Source organism: Sardina pilchardus, chromosome 20 (genome assembly GCF_963854185.1).
Source record: "Sardina pilchardus chromosome 20, fSarPil1.1, whole genome shotgun sequence".
NCBI classification, from domain to species: Eukaryota; Metazoa; Chordata; class Actinopteri; order Clupeiformes; family Clupeidae; genus Sardina; species Sardina pilchardus.
The window spans coordinates 14,286,530-14,311,368 of NC_085013.1; the positions used below are offsets into that span (position 1 = coordinate 14,286,530).

The 24,839-nt window shown below is 43.5% G+C and overlaps 3 protein-coding genes across 5 annotated transcripts in view; 2 read left to right on the plus strand and 1 right to left on the minus strand.

Annotated features, from left to right (window-relative positions):
- The window catches only part of arhgef10 (Rho guanine nucleotide exchange factor (GEF) 10), a 57,325-nt gene extending 45,312 nt beyond the window's left edge, over positions 1-12,013 (plus strand). For all 3 annotated transcript variants that reach the window (XM_062522889.1, XM_062522890.1, XM_062522891.1), the window contains 3 exons: positions 1,980-2,154; positions 9,447-9,569; positions 10,309-12,013. In XM_062522889.1, the coding sequence (XP_062378873.1) occupies positions 1,980-2,154; positions 9,447-9,569; positions 10,309-10,799 (789 nt within the window). In that variant the 3' untranslated portion in view covers positions 10,800-12,013. The remainder of the gene's footprint in view (positions 1-1,979; positions 2,155-9,446; positions 9,570-10,308) is intronic.
- On the minus strand, positions 11,286-24,465 carry LOC134067564 (monocarboxylate transporter 10-like). Its single transcript, XM_062522892.1, has 9 exons — positions 23,907-24,465; positions 23,319-23,534; positions 22,869-23,081; positions 22,186-22,337; positions 21,934-22,096; positions 21,502-21,705; positions 21,181-21,380; positions 20,932-21,071; positions 11,286-11,444 (listed from the first exon to the last, which is right to left on the minus strand). The coding sequence occupies exons 1-8, from the start codon at positions 24,136-24,138 to the stop codon at positions 20,955-20,957; spliced, it is 1,497 nt and encodes a 498-aa protein (XP_062378876.1). The 5' UTR covers positions 24,139-24,465; the 3' UTR covers positions 11,286-11,444; positions 20,932-20,954.
- Positions 13,869-19,636, plus strand: LOC134067798 (kelch repeat and BTB domain-containing protein 11). The gene is made up of 2 exons (XM_062523247.1): positions 13,869-14,319; positions 15,148-19,636. Exon 2 carries the CDS (start codon positions 15,420-15,422, stop codon positions 17,562-17,564), a length of 2,145 nt encoding a protein of 714 aa, XP_062379231.1. The 5' UTR covers positions 13,869-14,319; positions 15,148-15,419; the 3' UTR covers positions 17,565-19,636.
- Positions 24,466-24,839: the final 374 nt, after the last annotated feature.

The window sequence follows — 24,839 nt, forward strand, 5'->3', positions numbered from 1 at the left end:
TAGTTACTAATTCTGTTTCACTCTGATGTCATGGCACACCCATGGTGTTGCCTTCTTTGAATTATGGAGGCCCAGGAGAGTCTCCCCCCCCCCCCCCCCCCTCTCTCTGTGTGTCTCTCCCCCTCTCTATTCGTCTGAACTGCGGTGGTTTCCACACGGGCCTAGACTGTACTGTACTGGACACACTGGCACCTGCTGCCATCCTGGAATAGCAAAGCTCCACTTCCCCCTCGTCCTGCCTCCGCCGCTCCTCTCTCTCTCTCTCTCTCTCCGCGCCACACGCAGCCACGCGTAATCTCGTTAGTGCCGTTCGTCAGTAAGCTCATTACGAGACCACCTGCCCACGGAGGAACGGGCAAACGGCCAGCGCGAGGGAATGGGGAGAAATGGGACCAACAAAGAGAGGAGAGGGGTAGAATATGGGGGAAAGGGGAACGTGTGTGTGTGTGTGTGTGTGTGTGTGTGTGTGTGTGTGTGTGTGTGTGTGTGTGTGTGTGTGTGTGTGTGTGTGTGTGTGTGTGTGTGTGTGTGTGTGTGTGTGTGTGTGTGTGTGTGTGTGTGTGTGTGTGTGTGTGTGTGTGTGTGTGTGTGTGTGTGTGTGTGTGTGTGTGTGTGTGAGTGAGAGAGAGTGTGAGTGAGAGAGAGAGACACACACGGTATGTTGAAGAGTCAACAAGATGGAAGGAATTACAAGACCAGGAGGGTGACAGGAAGAAGTGAAGTGTATGTGTGTGTGTGTGTGTGCGTGCGCGTGCGTTTGTGTCCATTTGTGTGTGTGAATGTTAAGAGAGGAACTGGGGAAGGCATTGACAAGGCACGTTAGCATGGAGCATGCGGTGTCAGATGGCTGTTGTTTCCGAAGTCCCCCTGCGAGGCCTTGGGGAAGGAGCTGGCTCTCCTCCAGCCCAATCTGCTGGTGGGATCAGAGCAACGCGCTGCACTCCTGATTAAAAACACGCTCAAGCTCCACCAAGAGACAGCAGGACCCGTCTGATTCTGTCACACTGATTTTGACTCTCTCTCCACTGGGTTATCTCGATGTGCCATTCAGTTGTTGTACAAATAAAAGTGCTTGTTCTTGGCAACTGCTGTGGGACACACCGTTCATTTTATCTCCCACCGTAGTCATGCTGAAGAGTTTTGAAAGGTTTGGCTGTACACTGTTTACTGTAGTAACATTTATGTCTACAGAGGATGCGCATATCACCAACAGACGTACCCTAATTGATAACTACATACGGTGTGAAAGACGATGTGGTATTTGATGATAACAATAGTAGAAGATTCTGTTTGGAAGGCCAATGCCAAAGCGGTTCCTCAGGATGCACACAGACTTGTGCTTCCCTCGAACCCTTCCTGCTGATCCGAGGGAATTCTGTGTCGCCCCCACCCTCCCGTTCCCTCCCAGAGAGCAGAGCAGAGAAGAAACGGGTCGGTGTGTTGCTATGAAATGTCCAAGAGAACGTAAACAGCACTCGTCTGACCTCTAAAGTCCCAGTGCCACGGCTCATTCAGAAGACTGGCCACAGGATCACAGGAGTGAGGGTTTCAGTTACCTAATTCAGATGGTCATTGGATTACCCCGATAGAATTGATCTTTTCCAGGTTGCGAGCCAGCGCGGGACACCGTGCAATGTGTTAGCTATTTAAAGGCCTGACATTCCTCCAGTGCTTCATGAGCATACCTTCACACAGTATCCTCCACCTGAGCAAACAAACCACACACACACACCTCCTCCAACCGTATCCATGTCCTGAAGATCGCCTGAAGCATGATCACTTTACTGTGATCTCATACACTGATTTACAAAATCAAATTTTTACATCAGTCTTTCTGTATTTGTAGTGTAAATCTTGAAATGTATTTGGGATATTGACATATTGAAAATGTGTTTGCATACTGTTGTGTTGTGCACTGTTTGTTGTGTAAGGCCCTACTGACGCACACATCTTCTCTGCTCTTACCCACGCTGCCTCAGCGCCAGCTGGAGGCCCACCAGGAGGAGGGCATGGTGGTGTCCCACATGGTGGTGGCCGGCGTGGGCATCTGGATCGCCTTCAGCTCGGGCTCCACGCTGCGTCTCTTCCACACCGAGACCCTGGAGCACCTGCAGGACATCAACATCGCTACGCCCGTCAACAGCATCCTCTCAGGTAAGCCACCTCACCTGGGCCAACCGTCGTACAGCACGTCCGCATCCCATCCGACCACAAAGACAGCCTGTGTCACTCCCCTGCCATCTCTTCTGTCTGAATTAGCACAGTAATGGCAAGCACTGGGAGGTCATTGTAGTGGGAGCCTCTTTTACTGTAAAACAGTACAAGCAGAGCCAGATTATTTGCTTAGAAAAACAAATAGCAAGATGTCCCAGATGTCTGCTGCACGAGTCATACCTGGACAAAGGAGTATTCTTTGAGCCCTCATCTTGTCCATTTAACTCTGTCAACATGTGAAGTGGATGAGCTCATCCGCTGCAGTGCTTGTTTTGTCATGTTTGGATGAGCCTCCTGTCACAACCTTCAAAGACTTCCGGCACAGACAGTAGAGTAGCCTATTATTTGTTCCTCAGCTTGGTCAACAGTCCACAGCAGGACATGAAAGGCAGAGAATAATTTCAATGCCTGGATCTGGGGTTGCACTTCTCTTGCATTATTACTTCTATATGGTGCAGATAGTGCAGCTCTGTGTTGTCATGAAGTTGAAGTATGGCAGAACAGTGTGAGAAACTCGTGGATATAAAGGCCCATTTTCAAGTTTTCAGATGGGCTTTTATCTGAGTGCGGCTTTGACTAATGTGGCTACTTCTTGTTAAAAGAAGTCATTCCCTGCCAAGGACTTAAATCTGGATTTTGTTCACTGTAAGCTGCCTTTGTGATGTAATACCTTGGGTGAAAACCCCCTGTATTCCCCTGTAATTGACCTTAATCTAATATAGACCAAATCTGTTGAACCTCTCTGAAGATATTTTTTTTTCTCCATATGTTAACATGTTGCAGATGTACTCTCAAAGCTTTGTCAGGGTTTGGGTATTTGGTATTTCTGTTGAAACATTGGTCTCCTAGACTGCTGTCCAACTAAAATAGCAACAACATTGATAAGCACGCAGGAAGAAAAGCATATAAAACCTGTCTCAGTTTCTGAGAGAAGATAATATTGTAACTCTTATATTGTATCCACGTATGACAGCCTTTGTTTTGTTTCCTCTTTTGGTCAACTTGAAGTAACCATGGTAACAAATAAGCACTGTAGGCATTGTCTTTGCACAGAGGTTTGAACTGTAAATGTCAGTGATATTTTTGTTATCTCTTTGTGGCCTTGGGGGACATGAATGGAACAAAATGGAACATTCATTGACACTGTGATCTGCAACCAGAAATACTGAGGAAGTTAAGAAAAAACCAATGAAAGGAAATGTCTGACAACATTACAGAACTGCTCTATCCGGAATCAGTGGGATTTTCGGAGAAATAATCAGTGTGCATGACCTCTAATCTGCTGTCAGAGCCCTGTTCTGCCTCAGCCAGCTCTCTGTAAGCTTCCCTCAAGCTCCTTACCAACGCACTCCATCGTGGACTCATTTTGCCTAGTGGTGCATAGGCATTGCACCGTTTGAGGGCTGTTGCTGAATCATGACCGGGCAAGTGTTATTTATACATGTCCAGTGACAGCTGTGCGGCTGGGCTGGGACCTCCTCCGCGTGGATATCTATATTGACCAGCCCTCAGAAGCTCCGCTCACTTCACTCTAATGGTTCTATGCTGGTGATGGGTTTATTAACATTTCTTTGGAACATAGAACCCCTGTGTAGACCAAAGATCAAGTACAGCCTCTAACACAGTCTCTAAGCCTGGTCTGGATTTTTATTTGTGTGTACCCTACTAGCAGGATATTTCAGCATGATTTATTTTTTTCACTTAGTCAAATTCATCCAATTACATTGTCCTTTGAAACGTGCCTGCTTTAGTTTTGTCCCCTGGGCATATTGGGTGTCATTCTAAAATAAAACAGAGCAGCCCTTGTCTGACAAGGTGGAATGGGAGACACATTTGAAAAACAGTCCCAACCCATGTGGTGCTATTAGGCTTGCAACAACATTACACCAGCAATGTCATCCGAGTTTGGGTGCAAAGAGAGACGTGTCAAAATCTATTATGTAAACGTACAGAAGAAAAGACAGCCTCTGGGTTGCCATGCAAAAGCAGGGACGACTTTATGTCATTATATTCTGTTTTGTGTCATTTCCTGTTTTACAAGCCAGCGCTTCACAAATCATACCCTTCAGTTGAGGCTTCTCAAAACACTCCACTCTGTGTTGGTTGTAATGACAAAACAAATATCATACTGTACATAATGTCACTTGGAGAGTTACTGACAAGAACTATGGAGCACATACAAGGCAGGTTCCCTATTAACTTCAAATGTGCACTTTTGAACTAGACGACTTTAAGGACCACCAGCTTGAAAGACTTCCTCTTTTGGGGTTCCCTCTGATTTCTATTACCAAGAGCTAGCTTCCGCTGATAACGCCACCCTAACCGTTTGTTTTCCTTTTTGCTGTCTCCAGAGAAACCACAAACCACTCCCAGACCCTTTTGTGTAACTGAGAACCATCCTCGAGGAGCTATAGCCAGCCAATTGTGATCTGTCAGTACAAGTTCAAATGTTCAAATGTTTTCAGCCTGTGAAAGAGTCTTTACTTGTCTGTGCCTCTCATGCATAAAAGATAAATTCCTCAATGTTACCCCAGCTGCTGCTATTGGAAATGAACATTTCATCCTAGTCTTCATTCTTCAAGCGATCCTATTCATGTTGCCGAAATGAATCGATGTTGGAAATAATAGAATAATAGCCAGTTAAACCTGCAGTCTCTACAAGCTTTAAACCATAACCTCAAAGACTGGGCTAGTGGTGGAAAGTGAATTGAGTTGAGGCTTTTACAGTAGGGTTGCTATATAAAGATTATGGCCCTTCACAATATATTAGTTTCATGCTACCTACATCTTGGCAGAAATAGCTGTCAAAATGGCTTAATTTAAATAAAAACTGCAGCTGAAGTCAAAACATTCTAACATTTCAGCTGTGTGACTTGGTGACAACCAAAGTGAAAATGTCACAATGTTATGTAATACACAGTATTGTGTATATCTATATTTAAATATCTGTATCTGTAGGGAAACACATTACTCATATTGCTGCATGCATATCCTGCGGGGAAACATGTTTGTAAGCTGTTAGTAGTTTGTGGTCTTTCCAAGATTAGTGTTTGTTTTTTTAGATTAGATTAGATTCAACTTTATTGTCATTGTGCAGAGTAAGCACAGGCATGAGGGACAACAGCTGATTTGCTCTCTCTAGAGAACTCATAGTTGATATTGCAATACATGGGATATGATGAGCCCAAAACTCAGCAGATGGGTTGAGTAGTCAACCTGTAGCCGTTTACTGACTGCACAGATAGCCGGCGATGCACGGGCTTTTAGCCGGCTAGTCCCGATTGTACTCACTGATAGCCGGCTAATCGCCGAGGTGATTTACGCTGCCAATTGTCCTCCCCTGAGGGTACACATATTGCCGGGGCGACTGCAGTGAGCACGCGAGCCGGCTATGCGGCGGCTAGCTGAGACATGGGCGGAGCTGTCAACAACGAGTTGTGCACACACTGCTGAAAGACTTAAAATCAGCAAACAGCTGACTGACTGTATGCTGAGCACAGCTGTCAGATCATCATCATACTGTTCACATATTAACACTGGTCCTTGTGGTCCATCTAGCACACTGTTCTTTCAAATGTCAATTAAATCGCCAAACATCTCAGCATTTATTTATTAATTGCTAACATATTGGGAAAACATAGCCTATCCTGCTTTATCTACAGCCAGGATAAATTAGCTAGACCTTGGCTAGCTTGCTCAAATAACCATTGACAACGTATTTCGTTAAAGCATGTAGGCTAGGCCTATCATACCCACCCTAAGGTTTAAGAAACATAACAACGTTGTCCAATTTTAGTTTAATGCATTTTTCTGAATTGGAGAGGTCTCCTTATGAGGGTAGGCTCTGCATTATAAATGGCTAATCGCTAGTCGCGATTAGCATCGTTGGTTTAAACTTTGCAGAGCTGTTTTGTTGTTATCACAAAAATACTGATTGTAACTGCTGTTAGGAAGACAGTTTGGAACCTGGCAGACGTGAGGCAGTGAAAGGTATAATGCATAGTCCAAGCGGAATGAGTGGAGAGTTGATATTGTGACGAGGCAAGAATTACTCTGTTAGGAAATGTTTATTACCAGATGAATATGAGGAATGACATTACATGGAAGTGGCCTGTTTAAGATCCCCGTGGCTATATCCCACAACATGGGTGGCATCCCGTAACATAAACCCCTTATCCCACAACACATCAGCTGGTCTAGTACACCTATATAATGCGTAACCGTCAACTATCTTATGACAACAGGCTGCTTAACCATCTTAGCCGTAGGCTACATTTCCCCCTTGCATGAACGTAACACAAGCATATCCGAGCCGCGCTACAATATTGTGTCACATCGAGCTAGCAAGTCTAGCTAGCCACAAACAACAGTGCATACCAGACTGTATAGAACAGGTGCATACTGCATAGGCTACTAATGACACTTTTTTACGGTCAGTGAATAGCACCGAGTGAAAATCAATGTTTGCTTTATATCTAGTGACAGTGGTGATGTCGTCAGTTTGGATAAGTAGAGTAAACTTAGTCAGAAGATCTAGAAATATCAAACGGAGGAGCAGAGAACTTGACAGAGAGCTGCACCGCTGTTTTGAGAATGACAGTAGTGTCACGAGACTTCGACGCCTATGTTGTTGTACGTCACTGTTCAACTTCACACCCAGTTCTTACATGTTTACGCCTACACCGAGACGGCTTTGGAATATCGCGCCTCTTGTCCTCACTGACCTAGCCGGGGAATGGCCGGTTAAACCTAGCCGCGGATGAGGCGGCGTTCAGTCAGTTAACGGCTTGTGTGTCTCATTCAGGGTGGAGCTCTGTTTCTGTGCAGCAGAACTGAAACTTAATACACTGAAGTGTTTTCTTGAGATAAGATTACATTAAGCAATCACTAGTGAGGCCAGAGACTCAGGACCCACAGCAGCTTGGCCCGCAGTTGAGACCGAAAACTCTGCAGGGGATGTTGATGTCAATAGTGATGTCACCATTACAGAATTCTTGACCTGTGGTTATCTCTTTAGCAACGGCAGCTTAATTTCTCCCTAGGCTTCAATTAGGACACAATACCACATTCAAACTGCAAGAAGACATACCCCAGTGTAAACACTTTCTCTTCACTGGTTCTGTTGCAGACAAACATTCTGAAAAAAAGATGTTAAAATATTAACAGTTAAAGCAATTATTCCATATGGTCAGTGCCTGTTGAACTCAATTAAGTTTGACAATTATTTTATAGGACTGGAACTTGGAAGCCTGCGGGTTTGGAGTTTTCACTTCAATAAAAGAGCTTGTGCAATTCTGATGCACAGCTGGTGAACTAAAACACATACATTAGTAAGCCCCTTATTACTTTCTCACCATTACTGCCACAACAGACCGTACTGTACTTACAGTATGTCTCTAAAACCACTATCACTTTCCATAATGTCCCCATGCTAATGCACCGATTTAAAAAGAATGTAAGCCAAAGGTAAATCTCCCATGAAGGCAGGATCTGCCTCGTCATGGTTATCTTGCCACTCCACGCTCTCCTGATAGATGCTCTCTGGCCAGCCCCGACCGGCAGGGCCTGGTGGGCGAGAGGAGAGGGGAGGGGAGGGCGGGCTGGCGGCTTTGTCTCTGGTGACCTACATATCCAGCCGTGTGCACTAATGGGCATAAACAAGCAGGGGCCAGCAAACAACACCTCCAGCCTCTTCATTAGTGGGTCTGGGCAGCCACCTCTGCAATTGCGGCACATACTGTAGTTGCTAGCTTAGAGGGGAGGGGGGCGAAGTCCACACCTACTGTAGTCTGTCTTAACCTGGGTCTGGGTTTTTTTCTGGTTTTCATAGAATGGCTCAAGTTCAAATGGTCCTAATCTTGTGATCTACCTTGTGTTGATATACCAGCCTGTTGTGTTGGGAATGAAATGTGGTCATAACATGTTGATGTTGGTTGCGCTTTTGTTTTTTAGTACAGACTGTGCCTGAGGAACTGGAATATGGGGGTGGTGCTGGATACTGTATGTTGAGAAATGATCAGCCTTTTTTCTCCCTTAAAATGAACAAAGTAGAATGTCAGCCAAGTCCAGAATGTCCGACAAGTTCTGAGTCTTTCAGTTCAGTGCTTAGCTGGAAAATGACATGTGTGCTGTCCAGCTGAGTAAAGTAGTCATCAGAGATGATGCTTCTCTCAGAGGGGTCAGAGAAGGGGTCAGCCCACACCATCACGATCGCGCAATCTTCCAGCCTCAAGGGATTATAGGCTTTGCCCTCTGAACATTCACTGTTCCTCAGCAGAACTTGTGCGACTGTTCGGAGTGATTTGACTGATCCCAGCACAGACAACTGCACCGCTCATATGAGCAGATGGTACTGTAGGGTCCATTCACCTGGAGCCCTTTTTATTCAGTTGGATCATTTGCATTCAATTTGCAACAGATCTGAGCAACTGTAATTGCTAGCCTCATGCTCTCCTAACTGCTGCTCCAGTGTCAGGGTTCCCATGGTGAAGTTAATGTGCTGTGAGGTTAGCTTAGTTTGGCAATATGGGCCAACTTGCCCACAACGGGCGATTAAAAGTGAACTGACTCTGAGCCAAATCAACCATTGTTCCTAGAAGGGCGACGTTAACCGTTACTCTGCTGAATCACAAGGCAGCATTTTACTCCAGATTGTCGACTTAACCCTTACTAGATCAGTTACAGTGCACTCTCTTCTCCCTTAGGCATTTACCCAGTACAAGACTCTGCTGGCCTCACAGAAGTGTTGCAATTAGTTCACTCTATTGCATAACTATTGTAATATTGTGCAACATTTAAACTTGAGCAGCCTAAAGGGGAACACATGCATTGTTGAGATATCGAAGGGAAACCTCAATGTATTTCTGAGCTACATGTTTTCGGTTTCCTAGGAAACCATTTGCTATTAGGCACCATTGCCATAGTAACTTTCCCTCAGATTTCTGATATTTCACACCTACGCGGCTCCATGAAAGTATCCATTAATATTCTTCTATGCTAACACTGAATCACAGATTCTCATAGAATATTACACTTCAATGGTAAATGGGTTCTAGACGGTCTTCATAATTATGTCATAGCTTCATTACAAATTAAACCTGTAGTGCTTAGTGTTCAGGCTACCATTTGCCTTGTAAAATGGGTTTAATAAACGTAATAATTCAGTCTCCTCTGACTTATCACTGTGGTAGGATCTGAATATATAAATGTAACCATGCGTCTTACTCTCCCAGGGCACCAGAGGGTTTCCGTGAGCAGTCTACTGGTGTGTCACAGCCTGCTTCTTGTGGGGACCAACTTGGGTGTGATTGTGGCTCTGTCTGTTCCTCGACTCCAGGGAATCCCCAAAGTCACAGGTGAGCACTGTCCTATGAAACGTGCGATCCTGATGGATAGTGACACCCTTTCCAAAGAACCCCTTCCATCAAAATCCCCTTACACCCAGAGCAACACTGCTGCCTTCCAGCTGCCATGCAGTTTTAGGTGGGTCTGGAGGGGTTAATGTTGGTTTAGTAATTAGACAGGAAGACCAGGCCCAGACTGGTTTATTTTAGTAGCTGACCTTCTCTCACAGAGATATTGTATCCTGATAATTGGAGTGCTGGCTGAGAACCTCATTCCCTGCTAAATGGCCTTTGTGATCAAAATGGGCTACTCCCTTGCGATTACTGTTAAAAGCAAGTCGTTTTACGCCCCTGCAACATCAATCAGTGGCTGAACAGTCAAGGGGGTCTAGCAATGCAAGGTACTGTGTGGCCCTAGGGTTGGGTACTGGATATGCAGACAGTGCATATTTTGTCTGTCACAAAACTATTTGAGACTTTGGAGCTGCAAGTGGCAATGTTTCCCTAAGATGACAGAGCATCTGAAGTGAGCTGTAATTAGAATCCTTAAATTCCTCCTAAAGACCACCATGAAATATCTTACAAGATAATTGGGTTTATAATTTACTCTCACATTTTGAGGAAAGTTAAGCAAAAACATTTCAGTATTTGAGTGTCAATTAATGAATGTGTGTGTGTGTGTGTGTGTGTGTGTGTGTGTGTGTGTGTGTGTGTGGTGGGTGCGTGCATGTGATGGGATTTGTACACACAGGCAGAGGCATGGTGTCTTTCCACGCTCACAACAGTCCAGTCAAATTTCTCACCATGGCAGCGGCAGTGTGCAACCTACCACAGGGCAGCCTCGCCGGCGGCCCACCCAGCCAGACAGGGGCCCCCGAGGGGGAGAGGCCCCCCTGTTCGCCTGGCGCGGCCCCAAACTGCGTCCAGGACCAGCAAGGCATCTGCACAGGTGACACCAGTAGCCCCTCAGCCACCACCGAGGATGCTTTGTCCTGCGGCTCACTGGCCCTCTCCCAGGGGTCACTGGAGCACGGCCCGGAGGACGGTGCCATCTACGAACAACTCAACGACCCGGCCTACACACAGAAGGGCAAGCGCAGCCAGAAGGTGGACGTGAGCTCTTTGCTCGTGGTCTCGGGAGGCCTGGGTCACCGCCGGGTGAACAGGAAGACCAAACAGTCGCGACATGAGGAAACCATGTCGACAATTATGGTGTGGCAGATCCCTCTGGCTAATGTGTGAGAAACCAAACGATGGGGGAAAGGAGGAGGACTACTTAGGGTAGTACAGGGTGGGCACCCACACCAGACCAAGACCCGCAGTGCCCCACGGTTTATTCTTCATGAGCTCTTCGTTAGGGTCCGATATCAAAGAGGGGGTTGCTGCCCTACTTGAATCCAGTCAGGTTCCTATGGAAACTCACTGATAGCTTGTTTGCTAGTGAACATATAGGCTCATAGTTGGGTGACATGATGAGGGAATGCCGTTTGGAGATGAGTACATCACATTTATAAGTGAATGAAGATTCCAATCCGAAGGGATTTTCAAAACAGTGTTAATTATAGGATAGGAGGGCCCAGACAAAAAAATCTTTGGAACCACTTAGTCATGGCACCTGTAACATGGACTTCTGGTTATGAGCACATAACCTACCTTTGTTTACTGAAATGTCTTTTCATAAAACAAATTTACAAAAGAGGAATAACATGGCTAATATCCTGTTATGGACTGGATGAGCATCTATTGCAACTGTTGACTCGTTTTTTTGTTTATTTGTTTATTTTTTTTGTTTTTTTCTTCTGAGGAGTCTACTTTGCAGACGTCGTTGGCTTACAATACCATATGCAATTTGCATAGTATGTATTTCCCATCCTTCTATTGCTGTTTCTGCAAGAAATCCAAGTAACACAATGTGTCAATTTCCTGATACAACTCTTGTCTTATCCTTTCTTTCGCTTCCTTGAAGACATGGATATGATTTGTTCTTTACTGCTTTACCAACATAAATATTTCAACAACTGCTCTGTGTCTTAGGCAAACACATGCAGTAGTAGGAGGTAAACCACGCCCAGTGAATGGCCATGATGTTTTGACTGCAGTTCTGCTGATAGCCTCTGTAATAACTATGGAGGAATAACGATACAAGGGGGAGATACTGGCTGGCCAGGTTTCCATTGTGATTGTAGAATGAGATGGAGGTGTCATTTTGTTTTTGTCTTTTATATCAAAGAAGAGAAATTCATCAAACATCTAAATTAAGCTTGAGACTTAAAATGTATTTAAGATAACCCAGAGCTTTATTCTGAACCATTGTAATGTGTATCCCTGATGTGTATATTAACATTTATGAAATGTTTTATCCATCTTTTTGGTGTATTTTCATATTTAGTGTTGTGTCATCAAATTATGCCTTTGTCTCAAATGATTAATTATTAAACATTGTACTAAAGATTTAACCATTTTAGTCATTTGTTGAGTCGTGCCAATGTGGACTTTATTTGGGAATTAGGTTATCATACATCCTGAAATATCAATTTTCTATCAATCTTCATAAAGGATTATGACAAGACCGCTTAGTCATTTGATTCATATCAACGTAGTGTATTTGGGTTCCTTAGCATATCTCAGGATCTGGGGATGTGAGACCATTTTAGACACATTTGGTCCCTGCTTCTGATTACTTCACCATTAATTTCCCCAGAGCCACAGCAGTACAAACTCGGGTCTTAGATATTATCTCAGCTAAGTGCTCCAAACCATCAATAAACTATATAGTAGTATGCCTTGAACACATGCTGTAACAAGAACTCGCCTGAAGTGCCAAAGGATCTGGGTGATATGAGTGCTTAAGACTTGCAAGCAGTTTTCCAGAAACCGCCGTTTACAGGCTATCTCCCTATTCAGACAACGTGCTGCAGCAAGATTAGGCACAAGTGCAAACAGACGCGGTGAATGCCACTGTTTGGCCCGAAGGCAAGCTCTCTGTAAACTTAAACATTTCTTTTCTCAGAGGCACCAGCAGACACCGCACTAGTCATGTGATATTTTGTGAAACATTAATAGGCATTTTAATAATAATCTGACCATTAATCCTGGCCTACTCATATCAGTACAACTGTATTATATATTTATTATTTAATATAATTTATTCTGCAAATTCACATTCACTGCACACTGCTTCCGTCCTAGCTATAAAGTCGTAACTAGAAAAAGGTGATAATCACAGCCATCTTTTCATAATTCCACATCTCCAAACTAAAAGAACATAAATCACTGGTATGGCACAATGACATTCACCCCCAAGTATTATGCAGCTGGCAGCCTCACAAAGGAAATCCTGCTGACTGCAGGGTCAGAGCATTATCAGGCAGAGATAGACAACCCTGAGTCAGGAATTCTGTCATTCTGTGGCCTCCCTCGAGATCTGACTGAGGCTAGTAGAATCAGCGAAGTCTCATTCCCATCATCTCCAGTCCATAGATCTATGACCCCGGCCTATACCCCCCCACCTCCCTTCCTTTCACTGTGAACTCCCTTCTAACAGGAATGCTGTGTAATCCCTGGCATTGATAAATCGGTGATGTTCCTGTGATGGCTCAATGAGGCGCCTCTATTTTTACACCATGAAGGCCATATGAAAATCCATTCAGTATGTCAAGAACTGCAGCTGAAAGCCCTGACAGAAAATAACGTCACCCACGAGTCAGGACTTAGCTCACCCTCATGACAAACCTTGCCACAAAACGTGACTTAATTATCAGAAAATGTACCCAATTAGTAATTACAGCAGTTATATAACTATATTTTTTCACTCTCCTATTTTAAGATAAGATCCATTTGCTGGAACAACTAGGCCTATTTATGAAGGTCTGATTCAATGTCTCTATCTTAAACATATGGTACACAAATATACTATATTGCACACGGATTTGCAAAAAAAGGTCATGTCGCATACCTCTCTCATTAGCTGTAGCCTACACAACCCTATGTAATACAATACTCCCTTTTAAGACGCTCTCAGTCTCTACAGTAATCACGAGGTTATTCTTTAGTGACATGGAATCAATCAGAAATTCCATGAGGGCGACATGAAAGACGGCCGGGCTTTCCCTCCAGAAATCGGGAGGCCCATCGTCTGTCTCAGCATTCACTGCGTCTAGGGCGACGTGTCTGCAGGAATGTCCATCCGCACCTCGAAGCGCGACTACGCTTGTATCGCAGGGTTGGTGTGTAGGGTTAACATAAAAGGGGGTGTGGTTTAGATCAATAACTAACCGAGTCTGCTGTAAATTCAAAACACTGTCACGGCACTCACGCAGGTTATACATCGGATGACTCCGTCGGAATATATTCTGAACAAACACTGGGAATTTCGACCGGCTTCTGGAGAGGAAATTACATGTGGTTGTTGCCATTATACGCGCATTTGTTAGCCCCGAGTGATACCAGACGGACTTCATACTGTTGCTCGTCTCGGCGCATCTATCAAAGGCAACGTGAGTTGGAGACAATAGTCAGTGCTGATCCATACCTGGAACCACACCGGACCGGAGTCTCATGACATACAGTGGACACTGTCAGAGCACTGATGTGATGTGATGGTGTGGAATATTAAATAGCCAGTTTTAACTATCGACGGCTGATGGACTGAACTGCTTCTCTTAAAACCACTGAGTCCGTTTAGGGACTGCGACTACCTTACATAACAGGATTTTGCGAGAGACAAGGAATACCTTTGCTTCAGACTGTTTCGGGTTATCCAGTGAGTATTTGACCTAACGACGTTATTTCAGCCATTAGATATGACTGTCGCACTGCACGATTCTGGCCCACGCCTTAACCTGTCATAAATTGCAAAGAAACAATAACGTTAACGCTACGCATTAGGTGAGCGCTGCACAATGTAGGGTTAATGTATAATAGATTGCATTGCCACTGCGTCCATACAATGGTGCAACCTGCAATGCATTGAAAAGAGCAGAATATGCATCGTGGCCAAGGGATGCTCCTTTCTCTCATTGACATGTAATCCTCCTGTCTCCGTCAGCAGAGACGTGCTGACTGAGCATGCTCCTTATGTCAATCCCACGGGGACGTGATTAACACACATAAAGGATTTCACCGTTCGTCGTCACTTGGAATATGGCATGCTGATAGGGATGGGCTCTCACTTTGCATTGTGTCATATTCTTTGTCATTTGGATTGTATTATTTTCGATCCCGCGAGAACACACAAAGAAAACCTTTTGTGTTGAGACGTTTACGTGAAGGATATTGGGTTAACACAAGGTTCTTCATTTTACTTAATAGCCTGCATCTTGGAGCTGTACTTCGGGTTATCTTACTTTTTGTAAAGATGCATTTTATTGCCCGTAATATAGGCTAATAGCGCCCCTCCGAGTTCTGTTATATTTAGGCTACTGATATGTCGTGTCCCTGACATAAAAAAGTGAAATGTGGGTTGATGTTCTGTGTGCCCATAGTCGATTAGAAAACTGTAATTTATTTTATTTGTGTATGCTGTGTGTTTAACTTCTGTACCGGTCAACATATTTAAACTGTTTTTCCTTTTTTCCCCCACTTAAAACAGATTGACAGCCCCACAAGATCTCGAAGAACCTCAGTGATCTTATTGGACTTTTAAATATTTGCATGAACTCCAGACTAAAGCGCAAACACAGTCAAACTGCTGCAAGGGAGGAAAAGTAAGATTTTTGTGGTCAGAGAAATGAGAAACTAGTCAATGGAGTCTTGGTTCTCTCAGCCATAAGACCCTATGGAGTGTGTCCACCTATCCTGAATCTGCTGCATATGAGGCGTGCTTCCTTGATAAATGCCTGAGGTGGTTTCATATGTGTCAAAATGCAGAACGACTGTGTTTCTTCCAACATGTCGGCTCAGAGTCTGAACTTTGACCAAGGGAGTGTGAATGTTGCTTTGCAAGGTCCAAACACATTCACAGTGGAAGCTGACGTCATCTTTCACGCAGCAAGCCCTGACTCTCCTGGTACATCCATCAACTCTGTGGGAAAAAATCAAGGAGTTTCTGAAGCAGCATATCCTGCAGCCTCTGACATGGAATTACTGCGAGATGAGCAAAGTCTGCATCAACAGTGGACGGAATGGGACACAAATGTGCCAGAGGATCAGATGGGGAGCTCAGTGATTGGTTTATCGGTGGGAGACTGTATGCTGGACGGCGGGTCCAGAGACAGTGGTTTTCAGGATCACGTCCAGCCACTGGACACATCTAAAGCACAAGAGCTCAACCCCGAGAGAGACCACCACAACTCTCTCCACAAAAACGGCGTAAAGGAGGAGAGCAACGGCGCCAGGCCAAAGGTCCCCTGCAGCCTCGGCCCCTGCTTCAAAAGTGAGACCAAAGACGAACTGGACAACAACTCCTCCCTGTTCGGAGCGGGCGATGCTGTGAGAAGCCACTGTCAGATGCAGAATGTCAGCTCTGTTCCAGAGGAGCCGCTGTTGACATCACGTGACCTAGGCAATATGATTAACATGTCGCATCTCAAACAGAACAATAGTGTGCATGGACACCCAGAGCTCACAGAGGGAAGCACAGGCAATGTCAAAGGAGGCCCTTCATCGACGGAAAAACCTGATTTAGTCATTGAAGTGGGCGGGCAAAAGATCGAAGCACATAAATCAGTTTTAGCCGAGAAAAGTGACTATTTCAAGGCCCGTCTCTCCCGGGACATTCTTAAAGTGAAAGGCGTCACCTACAAGACTTTGTCTACTTTGATAGACTATGTTTACACATCGCAAATGAATGTAACTAAGGACAATGTGGTGGATGTCATTACTGGAGCCAAGGTCCTTCAGATCCCTTGTGCCGTGCAAGCTGCGATGGATACAATGTCGCAACAGATCACCACAGAGAACTGCTATGAGATTTTAAGCATAGCTAAGAAGCAAAGACTGAGTGAGCTGAAGGAGACAGCCTACCGGTTTATGAGTGATAATTTCCTGCAAGTGCTGAAGGATCCTGCTGCCTACGGTCGTCTGACAGGGTCGGAGAGGGATCTCATCCTGAAGACGAGAATGGACGGTAAGAAGTCTCTCATGGTGGCCGAGATTAACGACGTCTTTGACCGTGTCAGCAGCCGCCCCCAGAGTCGGAATAACAGCCGCCCACAGAGCCCTCTGTCCGTGGCCTCCTTCGAGGAAAATCACATGATCTATTATTACAGTGAGACCACAAAAGACTGGCGGGCGCTGACTCTGATGCCCGAGGAGATAAATACAAAGGGCTGTGGAATTTGCACAATGTACAACTACCTTTTCGTGGCTGGGGGTATCAAAGGCTATGGTGACAAAGGAAAAGTCTCTGATAAAGTCTTCTGCTACAACCCTATCACCGACCGCTGGAGTGAGGTGCGTCCCATGAACCAAGCCCGCTCTCAGCTCAAGCTGGTTTCTGTGGACAGCTACCTGTACGCTATTGGTGGCGAGTGCTTATTCACTGTGGAGAGATATGACCCCCGGATGGACAGGTGGACCACTGTGGCGCCTCTTCCCAAAGGAGCCTTTGCCGTAGCCCATGAGGCCACCACCTGCAATGGAGAGCTGTATGTATCCGGAGGCTCTCTCTTCTACCGCCTCCTGAGGTATGACCCTAAGAGGGACGAATGGCAGGAATGCCCTTACAACAACAGTAGGAAGCGCTCCACAGACATGGTGGCACTCAAGAGCTTCATCTACAGGTTCGACGTCAACAGGGAGCAAGGGGTGAACGTATTCAAGTACAACACCATCGTAAAGATGTGGCACGACTGCTCCTCTCTCCAGCAGACCAGCCCCCAGCCCTTCAGGTGTGCTGTCATTGGTAACTGCATCTACTGTGTCAACAAGTCCCAGACTCTGCAGTTTGTGGTAGAGGAGGAAAATGCACAATTTGTGGAGGAACCGCTAAAGGCACCAATCGAGGCAAAGGGCATATTGTTTCCATTCATCTTGAGTTTGCCCGACCGGGGGGAAAGAAACATGTAATTAGACCATTTCTCTTCCACATCTCACAACTGGCAAAAAAACTGGAATGGAGAGAGTGGGATAAAGCATGATTAAATAATTTAAGCTTTACTTTTCGTGGAGTTTGACATGCCCGGTTTAACTGCTCGAAAATAGAATGTCTCTTTGCATGGTGGGAGGAAAACGTTTTACAAGGGCGCCTTAAAAGGACAATGTTTTGTAACAAAGTCAAGAAGCAACATCACTTACATAATCCTTTTACTATTTTGTTTTCCTGTGTAATGTCTGTTTTGTGCACTTTTGTGATTTGTGTGATTGTTGTTTAAATACAGTAGATGTTTTGAGAACATTTAAGTATTACTGTTGGCAAGAAACCTGAAGTCGTTGCCCATTGTTGAAGATAGCACATCGAAACTACAAAGCCTATCCATTGTGCATATACAGGTCCTATGCAAATTGCAGTTTGTGGTTGTAATCCCAGATAAATCTGGTCAAACTCAACAAATTGCTCCTTTGGTCCTCCAGCTGTCTGTTTGGTGTTAGCACTAACAAAAAGTCCTGGCTCTGGCAACAACAATTCCTGCCAATTAACACAGTGCTTCAGGAGCATGGAAGGAATGGATGTCATTTGATTGGTTGCTGCACTCAAATGTCAACAACTTTTCATTTAACTGAATCACAGACTGCACCTTTAACTGTTTAAATGTATAAGCAGCTACAGTACATGAAAGCCCTCTTCAGATAAAAGGCAATTACTATTTTATTAGAAGTATGATTTCACTACAATGGACAATAAATACTATCTGGAGAGGAAAACATTGATTTCAACAAAAAAGCAAACCTGAACTTATTAGAATTAAAATATTTCAGAAGTGGTATTAAATATGCTAGCTGTGAGCACAACACACTTGATTGTGCGTTAACTGTGGACAGTTATAGGTATATATCAGAAGTGACAATGACAAGTAATTTGAATAATTACTATATAATGTGACACTGTAGTCAAAGGGATCGTCATTCCTGGCTCCTTTAAGTGTAATCTCAAAACATTGCCAAAGACAGTTTAAATATGGAGGTTTTGCTAACATCAGGTGGCTTTTGATTAGTCAGTCTGAGGCACATTGGGAAAATTCCTCCAAGGTGAGTGCACTCAGTATTCAGACAGTGACGTAGGCAAACAAGCGAAAAACAATTCCGTCTCTGCATATGACACTGTCTAAGCAATAACACAGCTCTAATCAGGTTGGTACCACTTGCTGCTATTGTGCGGAGAAGAACAGACCCCGATGGTGATGGCAGTGTGTTGCTATAGGGACTGTGAGAGCATGGTCAACCGCTAGACAGAGGGGCTTTTATATGAAGAATGTGAACTGGGCTAGCACATGGTCTGCTTTTTTCCGTCAATGTACGGCAACTGTTGAACTATCCCTGCCTTTGTCAAATTAAGAGACACTTCCCCAGTCTGGAATAGGATCTCTGAGCACTAAGATTGATCTTTTTTTGTTTCCATTATTTAGCAGTCAGTAATATCAGAATGTTTACTTTTGACCTACAACCTCCACACAAACTGGAATCGTTACGATAGACTTAAGTTCTAAATGCATCTGATAGATTTTATCAATAGAATATCAACAGCACTTTCCACCACCCTTCTGACAGATTCTGTATTGTGTTTGTATGCCAAATCCCTTTGAACTTGTTGCACTTACAGAATGGAATACCATTAGCAGTCAACTCTTTCCCCCTCCTATGAGTTGTTTGTTTTGTAATATTAATAAGACTTTGAGATGTCTTCAGAGCAACTGAAGCACAGAGGAACAAGATAGAAGTCTCGTAAAAAAGCCGTTTTGCATTGACGATATGGATGTTGTTTGCTAAATGTATTTGTTTGGTATGTTGCTGGCTGGCTGGCTTCATTATATTACAAGACTATAAAGGGGTATGAATTTAGGTGTGCTGTCGAAGTGAATGGCTTGACAAGGTTTTCATTTTGTGGTCCAGGGCTTTCTAACAATCTAATGTTACTCTAACTGCTAAACAAACCATTTCAATGATAAATCAGAACAGAGAATAAAATATTGAAAATGAAGGTTTCCACTTTGAATTATTGAAATAAGACCACTTATTTCTTTACTTTGGCAAATTACTACAGCACAGTATTAACTATAACTAAGTACAACCACCTGTTAGTTGAAGAGAACATTTTAGTTGTCACTATGTAAGCCCATAAATGTCTACCTACAGTCATGGTTGAAATTCATCCCATTCACCCATGCTTAAGTTGACTGAAATGAGGAATATAACATCTTTTGGAAATTGATTTTAATGGCTTAAATAATAAAACGAAGATAAGATATCCATGAAATAAGTGGCTTTTAAAAATAAAAAACAGCCTGCCCCTATGTTAACCCTATGTGTTAAATTCCCACAGGGTTACATAGGGGTGCCAACATTTATTTATTTATGATACATTATTCACTCACAAAGAAAATTAAAGGTTGGATTTTACGTCATTTTATTACTTAAGCCATTAAAATCAATTTCCAAAAGATGATTTTATATTCCTCTTTTTTAGTCAACTTTAGCATGGGTGCCAACAATTTCAGCCATGACTGTAACTATCCGAGGTAAAGACTTACTCTTTGGCATGAAATATGTTAAATTCTGTGCAATCACCTGAACAGAAGGCTAATGATCCTGACAGCATGGATGCACTGTACACCACAACTGATATTTTTAACATGGCCTACTGTTACTACTAATAGCCATGTTCAGCTATATTGGAAAGAGCACTCTGTTGTCTGTCCTTTGGTATCCCTAAAGAAGGCTGCAAGAAAACTCAGTGACCTGACCAGTTAGATCAGAGTTATTACTCAGTTATATCATGAGTGCTGTTGAAATACTATACTCTATTCTATGGAATAATTCATTTATTCAATATATATAATATTTTACTATATATTATTAAGCATAACATTCCCAAAGAGCTATATTCTTTTTACTAGTGTTTTTCCTGTTTTGTACAGGGTCAAACACATTTAAATGTGTAATGACTAACGACTTCACAAGTCTATTGTTGAAAATTTCTCAATCATTAACGACAAACTTAATGTAAATTAAGTGTAAATGGTTGTTTTCAATTTAGTTCTACATTATTGCCTAATATGTTCCAATCATACTGCATATATTCAGATCGCTTGTTTCAGATCAAATTTCAACTCAGGTACTTTACATTTCCTGAAAGTAAATACTGTCACCTAGTGGGCATTGTTGGTACTGTCTTTTTATGGAGGGATATAATAATATTACTGCTACATTACAGCTAGTTTTCTCTGACAAGAACATACAATTTTTCATTCGAATAATTTAATCTCACACATGCTATTACCAGGCCATTTTTCTGCAGGTGTCCTATATTTGAGTCTCCTCAGGGGCACCTGACAAAGATGGTCCTGAATCACTCAGTTCCGGACAGCGAAACTTGGTTCTGGACAAGTAGTTCACATAAGTAGAATCTGGTGGATCCCCCTAAAAGACAAAAACATGTTTCCTAACTAAAACTGTCCTACACTGAAATAGTTATATAAAGCAATAAATAAAACCAGGCAAATCCCAAGATGTGTCAATTTGATTTTACCACTGTGAAAGGGGGAATATCATCGGTCCACTCCTTGATCTCGTTGTTTTGATCAATGGTGACATTCATGATGCTCTTACGCGTCTGTCTAGATCCCTGGGCACATGGTATGAGAGCTAGAACAAAGCATGCTGCAACATTCAGAGCGCCCGCCACTATGAAGCCCAGGTTGTAACTCCCAGTCATGTCATTCATCCAGCCTAGCAGACAAGAGTTCAGTCAGTTATCAGCTATGAAGCCACCCTAAAAACAATCCAGATAATTGTATATTGCATTTAATCAAATGAGAATTACAGTGCGTTAATAACACTTCTATTTTACCAGCAAAAGGTGGTCCAAAACAGCTGACTGCATTAACAGTAAGCATGAACCCCCAGGCAACAGGCATGCGCTCAGCTCCCATAAGGTCAAAGGTTAGCACAGGGAGCAGGATGTAGTTCCCAGCATCCGCAACACCCAGCAGAAAACCAAAGCCAATGAGGGCAGCGTAAGACTTAAGAAGGGGGATGAGTAGGTATAAGAAGCCTGCAAAAAGACAAAAAGATTCATTCATATGTTCTGTAAGATCTATGTCTATGGCTGATGCATTCCCCGTGAATTTGGCCTAAAATAAATGCAAGATATATGTATTAAGCTTCCAAATATCTATGTATGCATGAATAAATCTTAACTGATTCTCCCCCTAAAAGAAAAGACAATCTACTTAAATTATTAAATCTGAGGACATTTGTGCTAGCCTGTGGCTGAACCCACCCACAAAAAAGACAGAGGCCTGATTAAAGTAGAGGCGGTTGATCTTCTCTGAGTCACAGATTCTGCCAAAGATGATGCGACTGATCATGCTACTCAGGCCCAACACCAGCATGATGTTTGTGGCTTGGTTCACTGGTATGCCCAGCTGCACGGCGTGCCTGATCTGTAACAGGAGAGATCCAGAAGTACATTAAGGACATACAAGGGTCAGGGTCATGCATGATATTTTAGATAGACTTAGCAGACACTCACCAGATGCACGTAAGGGATGAAAAATCCAAATTTGCACAGCCCATTAGCCACTACCCAAATGAGGAAGACGGTGTCTTTCCACAAACCAAGATCAACAACAAATTTCTTTAAAGGTGAGGTTTTCAAATTGTCAGCAACACTTCTTTTGTAACCTGCAGTGGGAATACAAATGAAAATGTGTATACACAAGACTGAATGTTATCAGGACTGACCCCTAAAGGACTGACCCCTAAATAAGCAGTAAGTATATTACTGATATACAAACAAAGTTTGTTATATGGGCAGTGTTATATATGGGCAGTGTTATGGGCTTGTCTATTGAATCTGCATGAAAGGCCATGCAGTGTAGGGCAGCCCAGAGACTTTCTAATGAGACACAGCAGTAAAAGGCATGGGGTTAGTTTGTAACGCCAATATGGCAGTTGTCTACAAAATACACATCCGCCACTCCGTCCGGCATCTTTTGTCTAGTGTCATCTTGTTATTTTGTAAATTTGTTTGTTCATGTCTTGTTGTCACGGGTACGCCGGTGACTACTCCGTTCGCACTCTCTTATGTATCAGTCTTGTCTTGTGTTTAAAAATGCGTTGCAATATGGCCACCGAATGGAGGGACTTGCCTAAAAGGACTTTGGGCAGCCTCTGTAGCAGCTCTGTAGCATATACAAATGAGAGGTAGGATACCTTTTGGATTGAGGGGCAGGTAGGTGAAGCCCGCCATAATGCACAGGACCATAAGAGTGGAGAAGATCCGCAGGCTCCGTCTCCAGCCCAACGTGTCGATGAGGTACTGATGGAGACGGGTCTGGACCAAAGCACCCGCTGCACCCCCAGACATCACTATCCCGGTGGCCAGAGCTCGATTGGTCGTGAAGTACTGGCTTATCATGATCATGCCTGCCATGCATCAAAGACTGTGACATAGCTAGCACACATAGATGGACAGCTGCTCCAGACAATAGTGTATCTGTCATAGTATCTCATTTACAGAATAAGTAAAGATTAGGAAATGATGAGTGAGCAAAATACATTGTAGCCAAGTGCATTTCAGTATCGGTTGTAAGCCAGCTTCTTATTTCATTTACAGGCCTATATTCAAAGAATATCTGAAATTATGAAAGACAGAGGAAAAACCTGGAGTGAATGCAAAGCTTGAACCCACTCCTGTGAGAAAGCCATGCGTGAAGAACAGGACACCCAGGGAAGAGGCATAAGAAGAGCAAATGATGGAGATCATGATGATAATGGATCCAATAATGGAGATTTCTCTGGCACCATATTTCACAGTTAGCTTCCCTGATAATGGGCCACAGATCATGATGAAACCATAGCTGATAGATCCGACCCAGGCTGGAAGACAAGACAATGTGGATACATTTCAGGATTTCCCCCCTTTTTTATATTAGCTCTCACATTAATGTTTCACCATACAGTGAACTCAACAGTTTCTTTTAATCTGATGCACATGATATTTTCAGTTTACTAATTAATCTTTGTGTGTGTGTGTGTGTGTGTGTCTGTCTCCTTAACAGCAGCCTAGCCTAGCACTATTTCTACCACCACCAAAAGTTATCTAACGAGATCTTTTTGAGGTGAGATAGCATAAGTCTACATAATTAATACGTCCTCAACAGGTGGCCATTATGCTATTTTCCTCTTTGGCCAGTCTACCCTACATGGAATCTTATCTAACGTAGGCCAAGCATAGACTACTTTCCTTACCTGTCTTTTGGCTCGTCTGTCCAAAAGTGTCAAGAAGACTGATGAGGTACACTCCAAATGAGTTATGATAGCCCAAGACCAACACGTTATATAGAAAAGATGAAAATACAATCACCCAACCCCAGCCACCATCTGGGGGAGGTCTGATGACAGGTGTGCTGCTGGCTGGTGGTGCGGGTTCTCCATCAGAGTAAAATCGTCTGAATGGAATAATACTTCGGAAAAGCTGCATTATGTAAGCATTTAGCTATGAAGTAAACTAATAAATTACTAACTTATCCAACACCACGAGGATAGAGGAGTTGTGATCATCTGTAGATGCTAGGCTAGTCAACTGGACGGTTAGCGTTAGGCCAAACACCTGGGCAGCATAGACCAGTCCTGAAGTACCTCGAGCATTAAACCCAACACCATAATCAAATGTGTTCGTTAATTAGCACGGTTCAGCAACAAGACAAGTTGGCAAGTTAAACGCTCCAATTCATGTTATTGCCTCTCAGAGCAACCCGCCTTTTCCGATACCTTGTCAATGTGGCTAGATTGGCTAGCAGTCATGAAGTTCGATCATGTTGCCACAGTGACAAAAAAAAAATCATTAACTATGTTACTTTCGCATGACGATAGACAATGAAGATTCTTTTCCCCCACTTTCTTGCTGTTGTCGTTAGTTTCTCAAGCAAAATGCAATTTGCGTCAAGTTGAAGAAAATATGACTTGTCATTGTTGTAAAAATGCATTTGCCTGTCAGTGGCCATGGTGAGATGAATTACATTCAACTAACCATTAATTCTTCTAATGAACCATAAACCAATGTGACCTAGTCTTTCACATGGCATAGGCTATTTAATTAACCTATGTTTTATTTTATTTTTTTATTTTAGTTTTGAGCTATGAGATGAGACATGAAGTAAATATGGACTGTCCAGAGTGTAC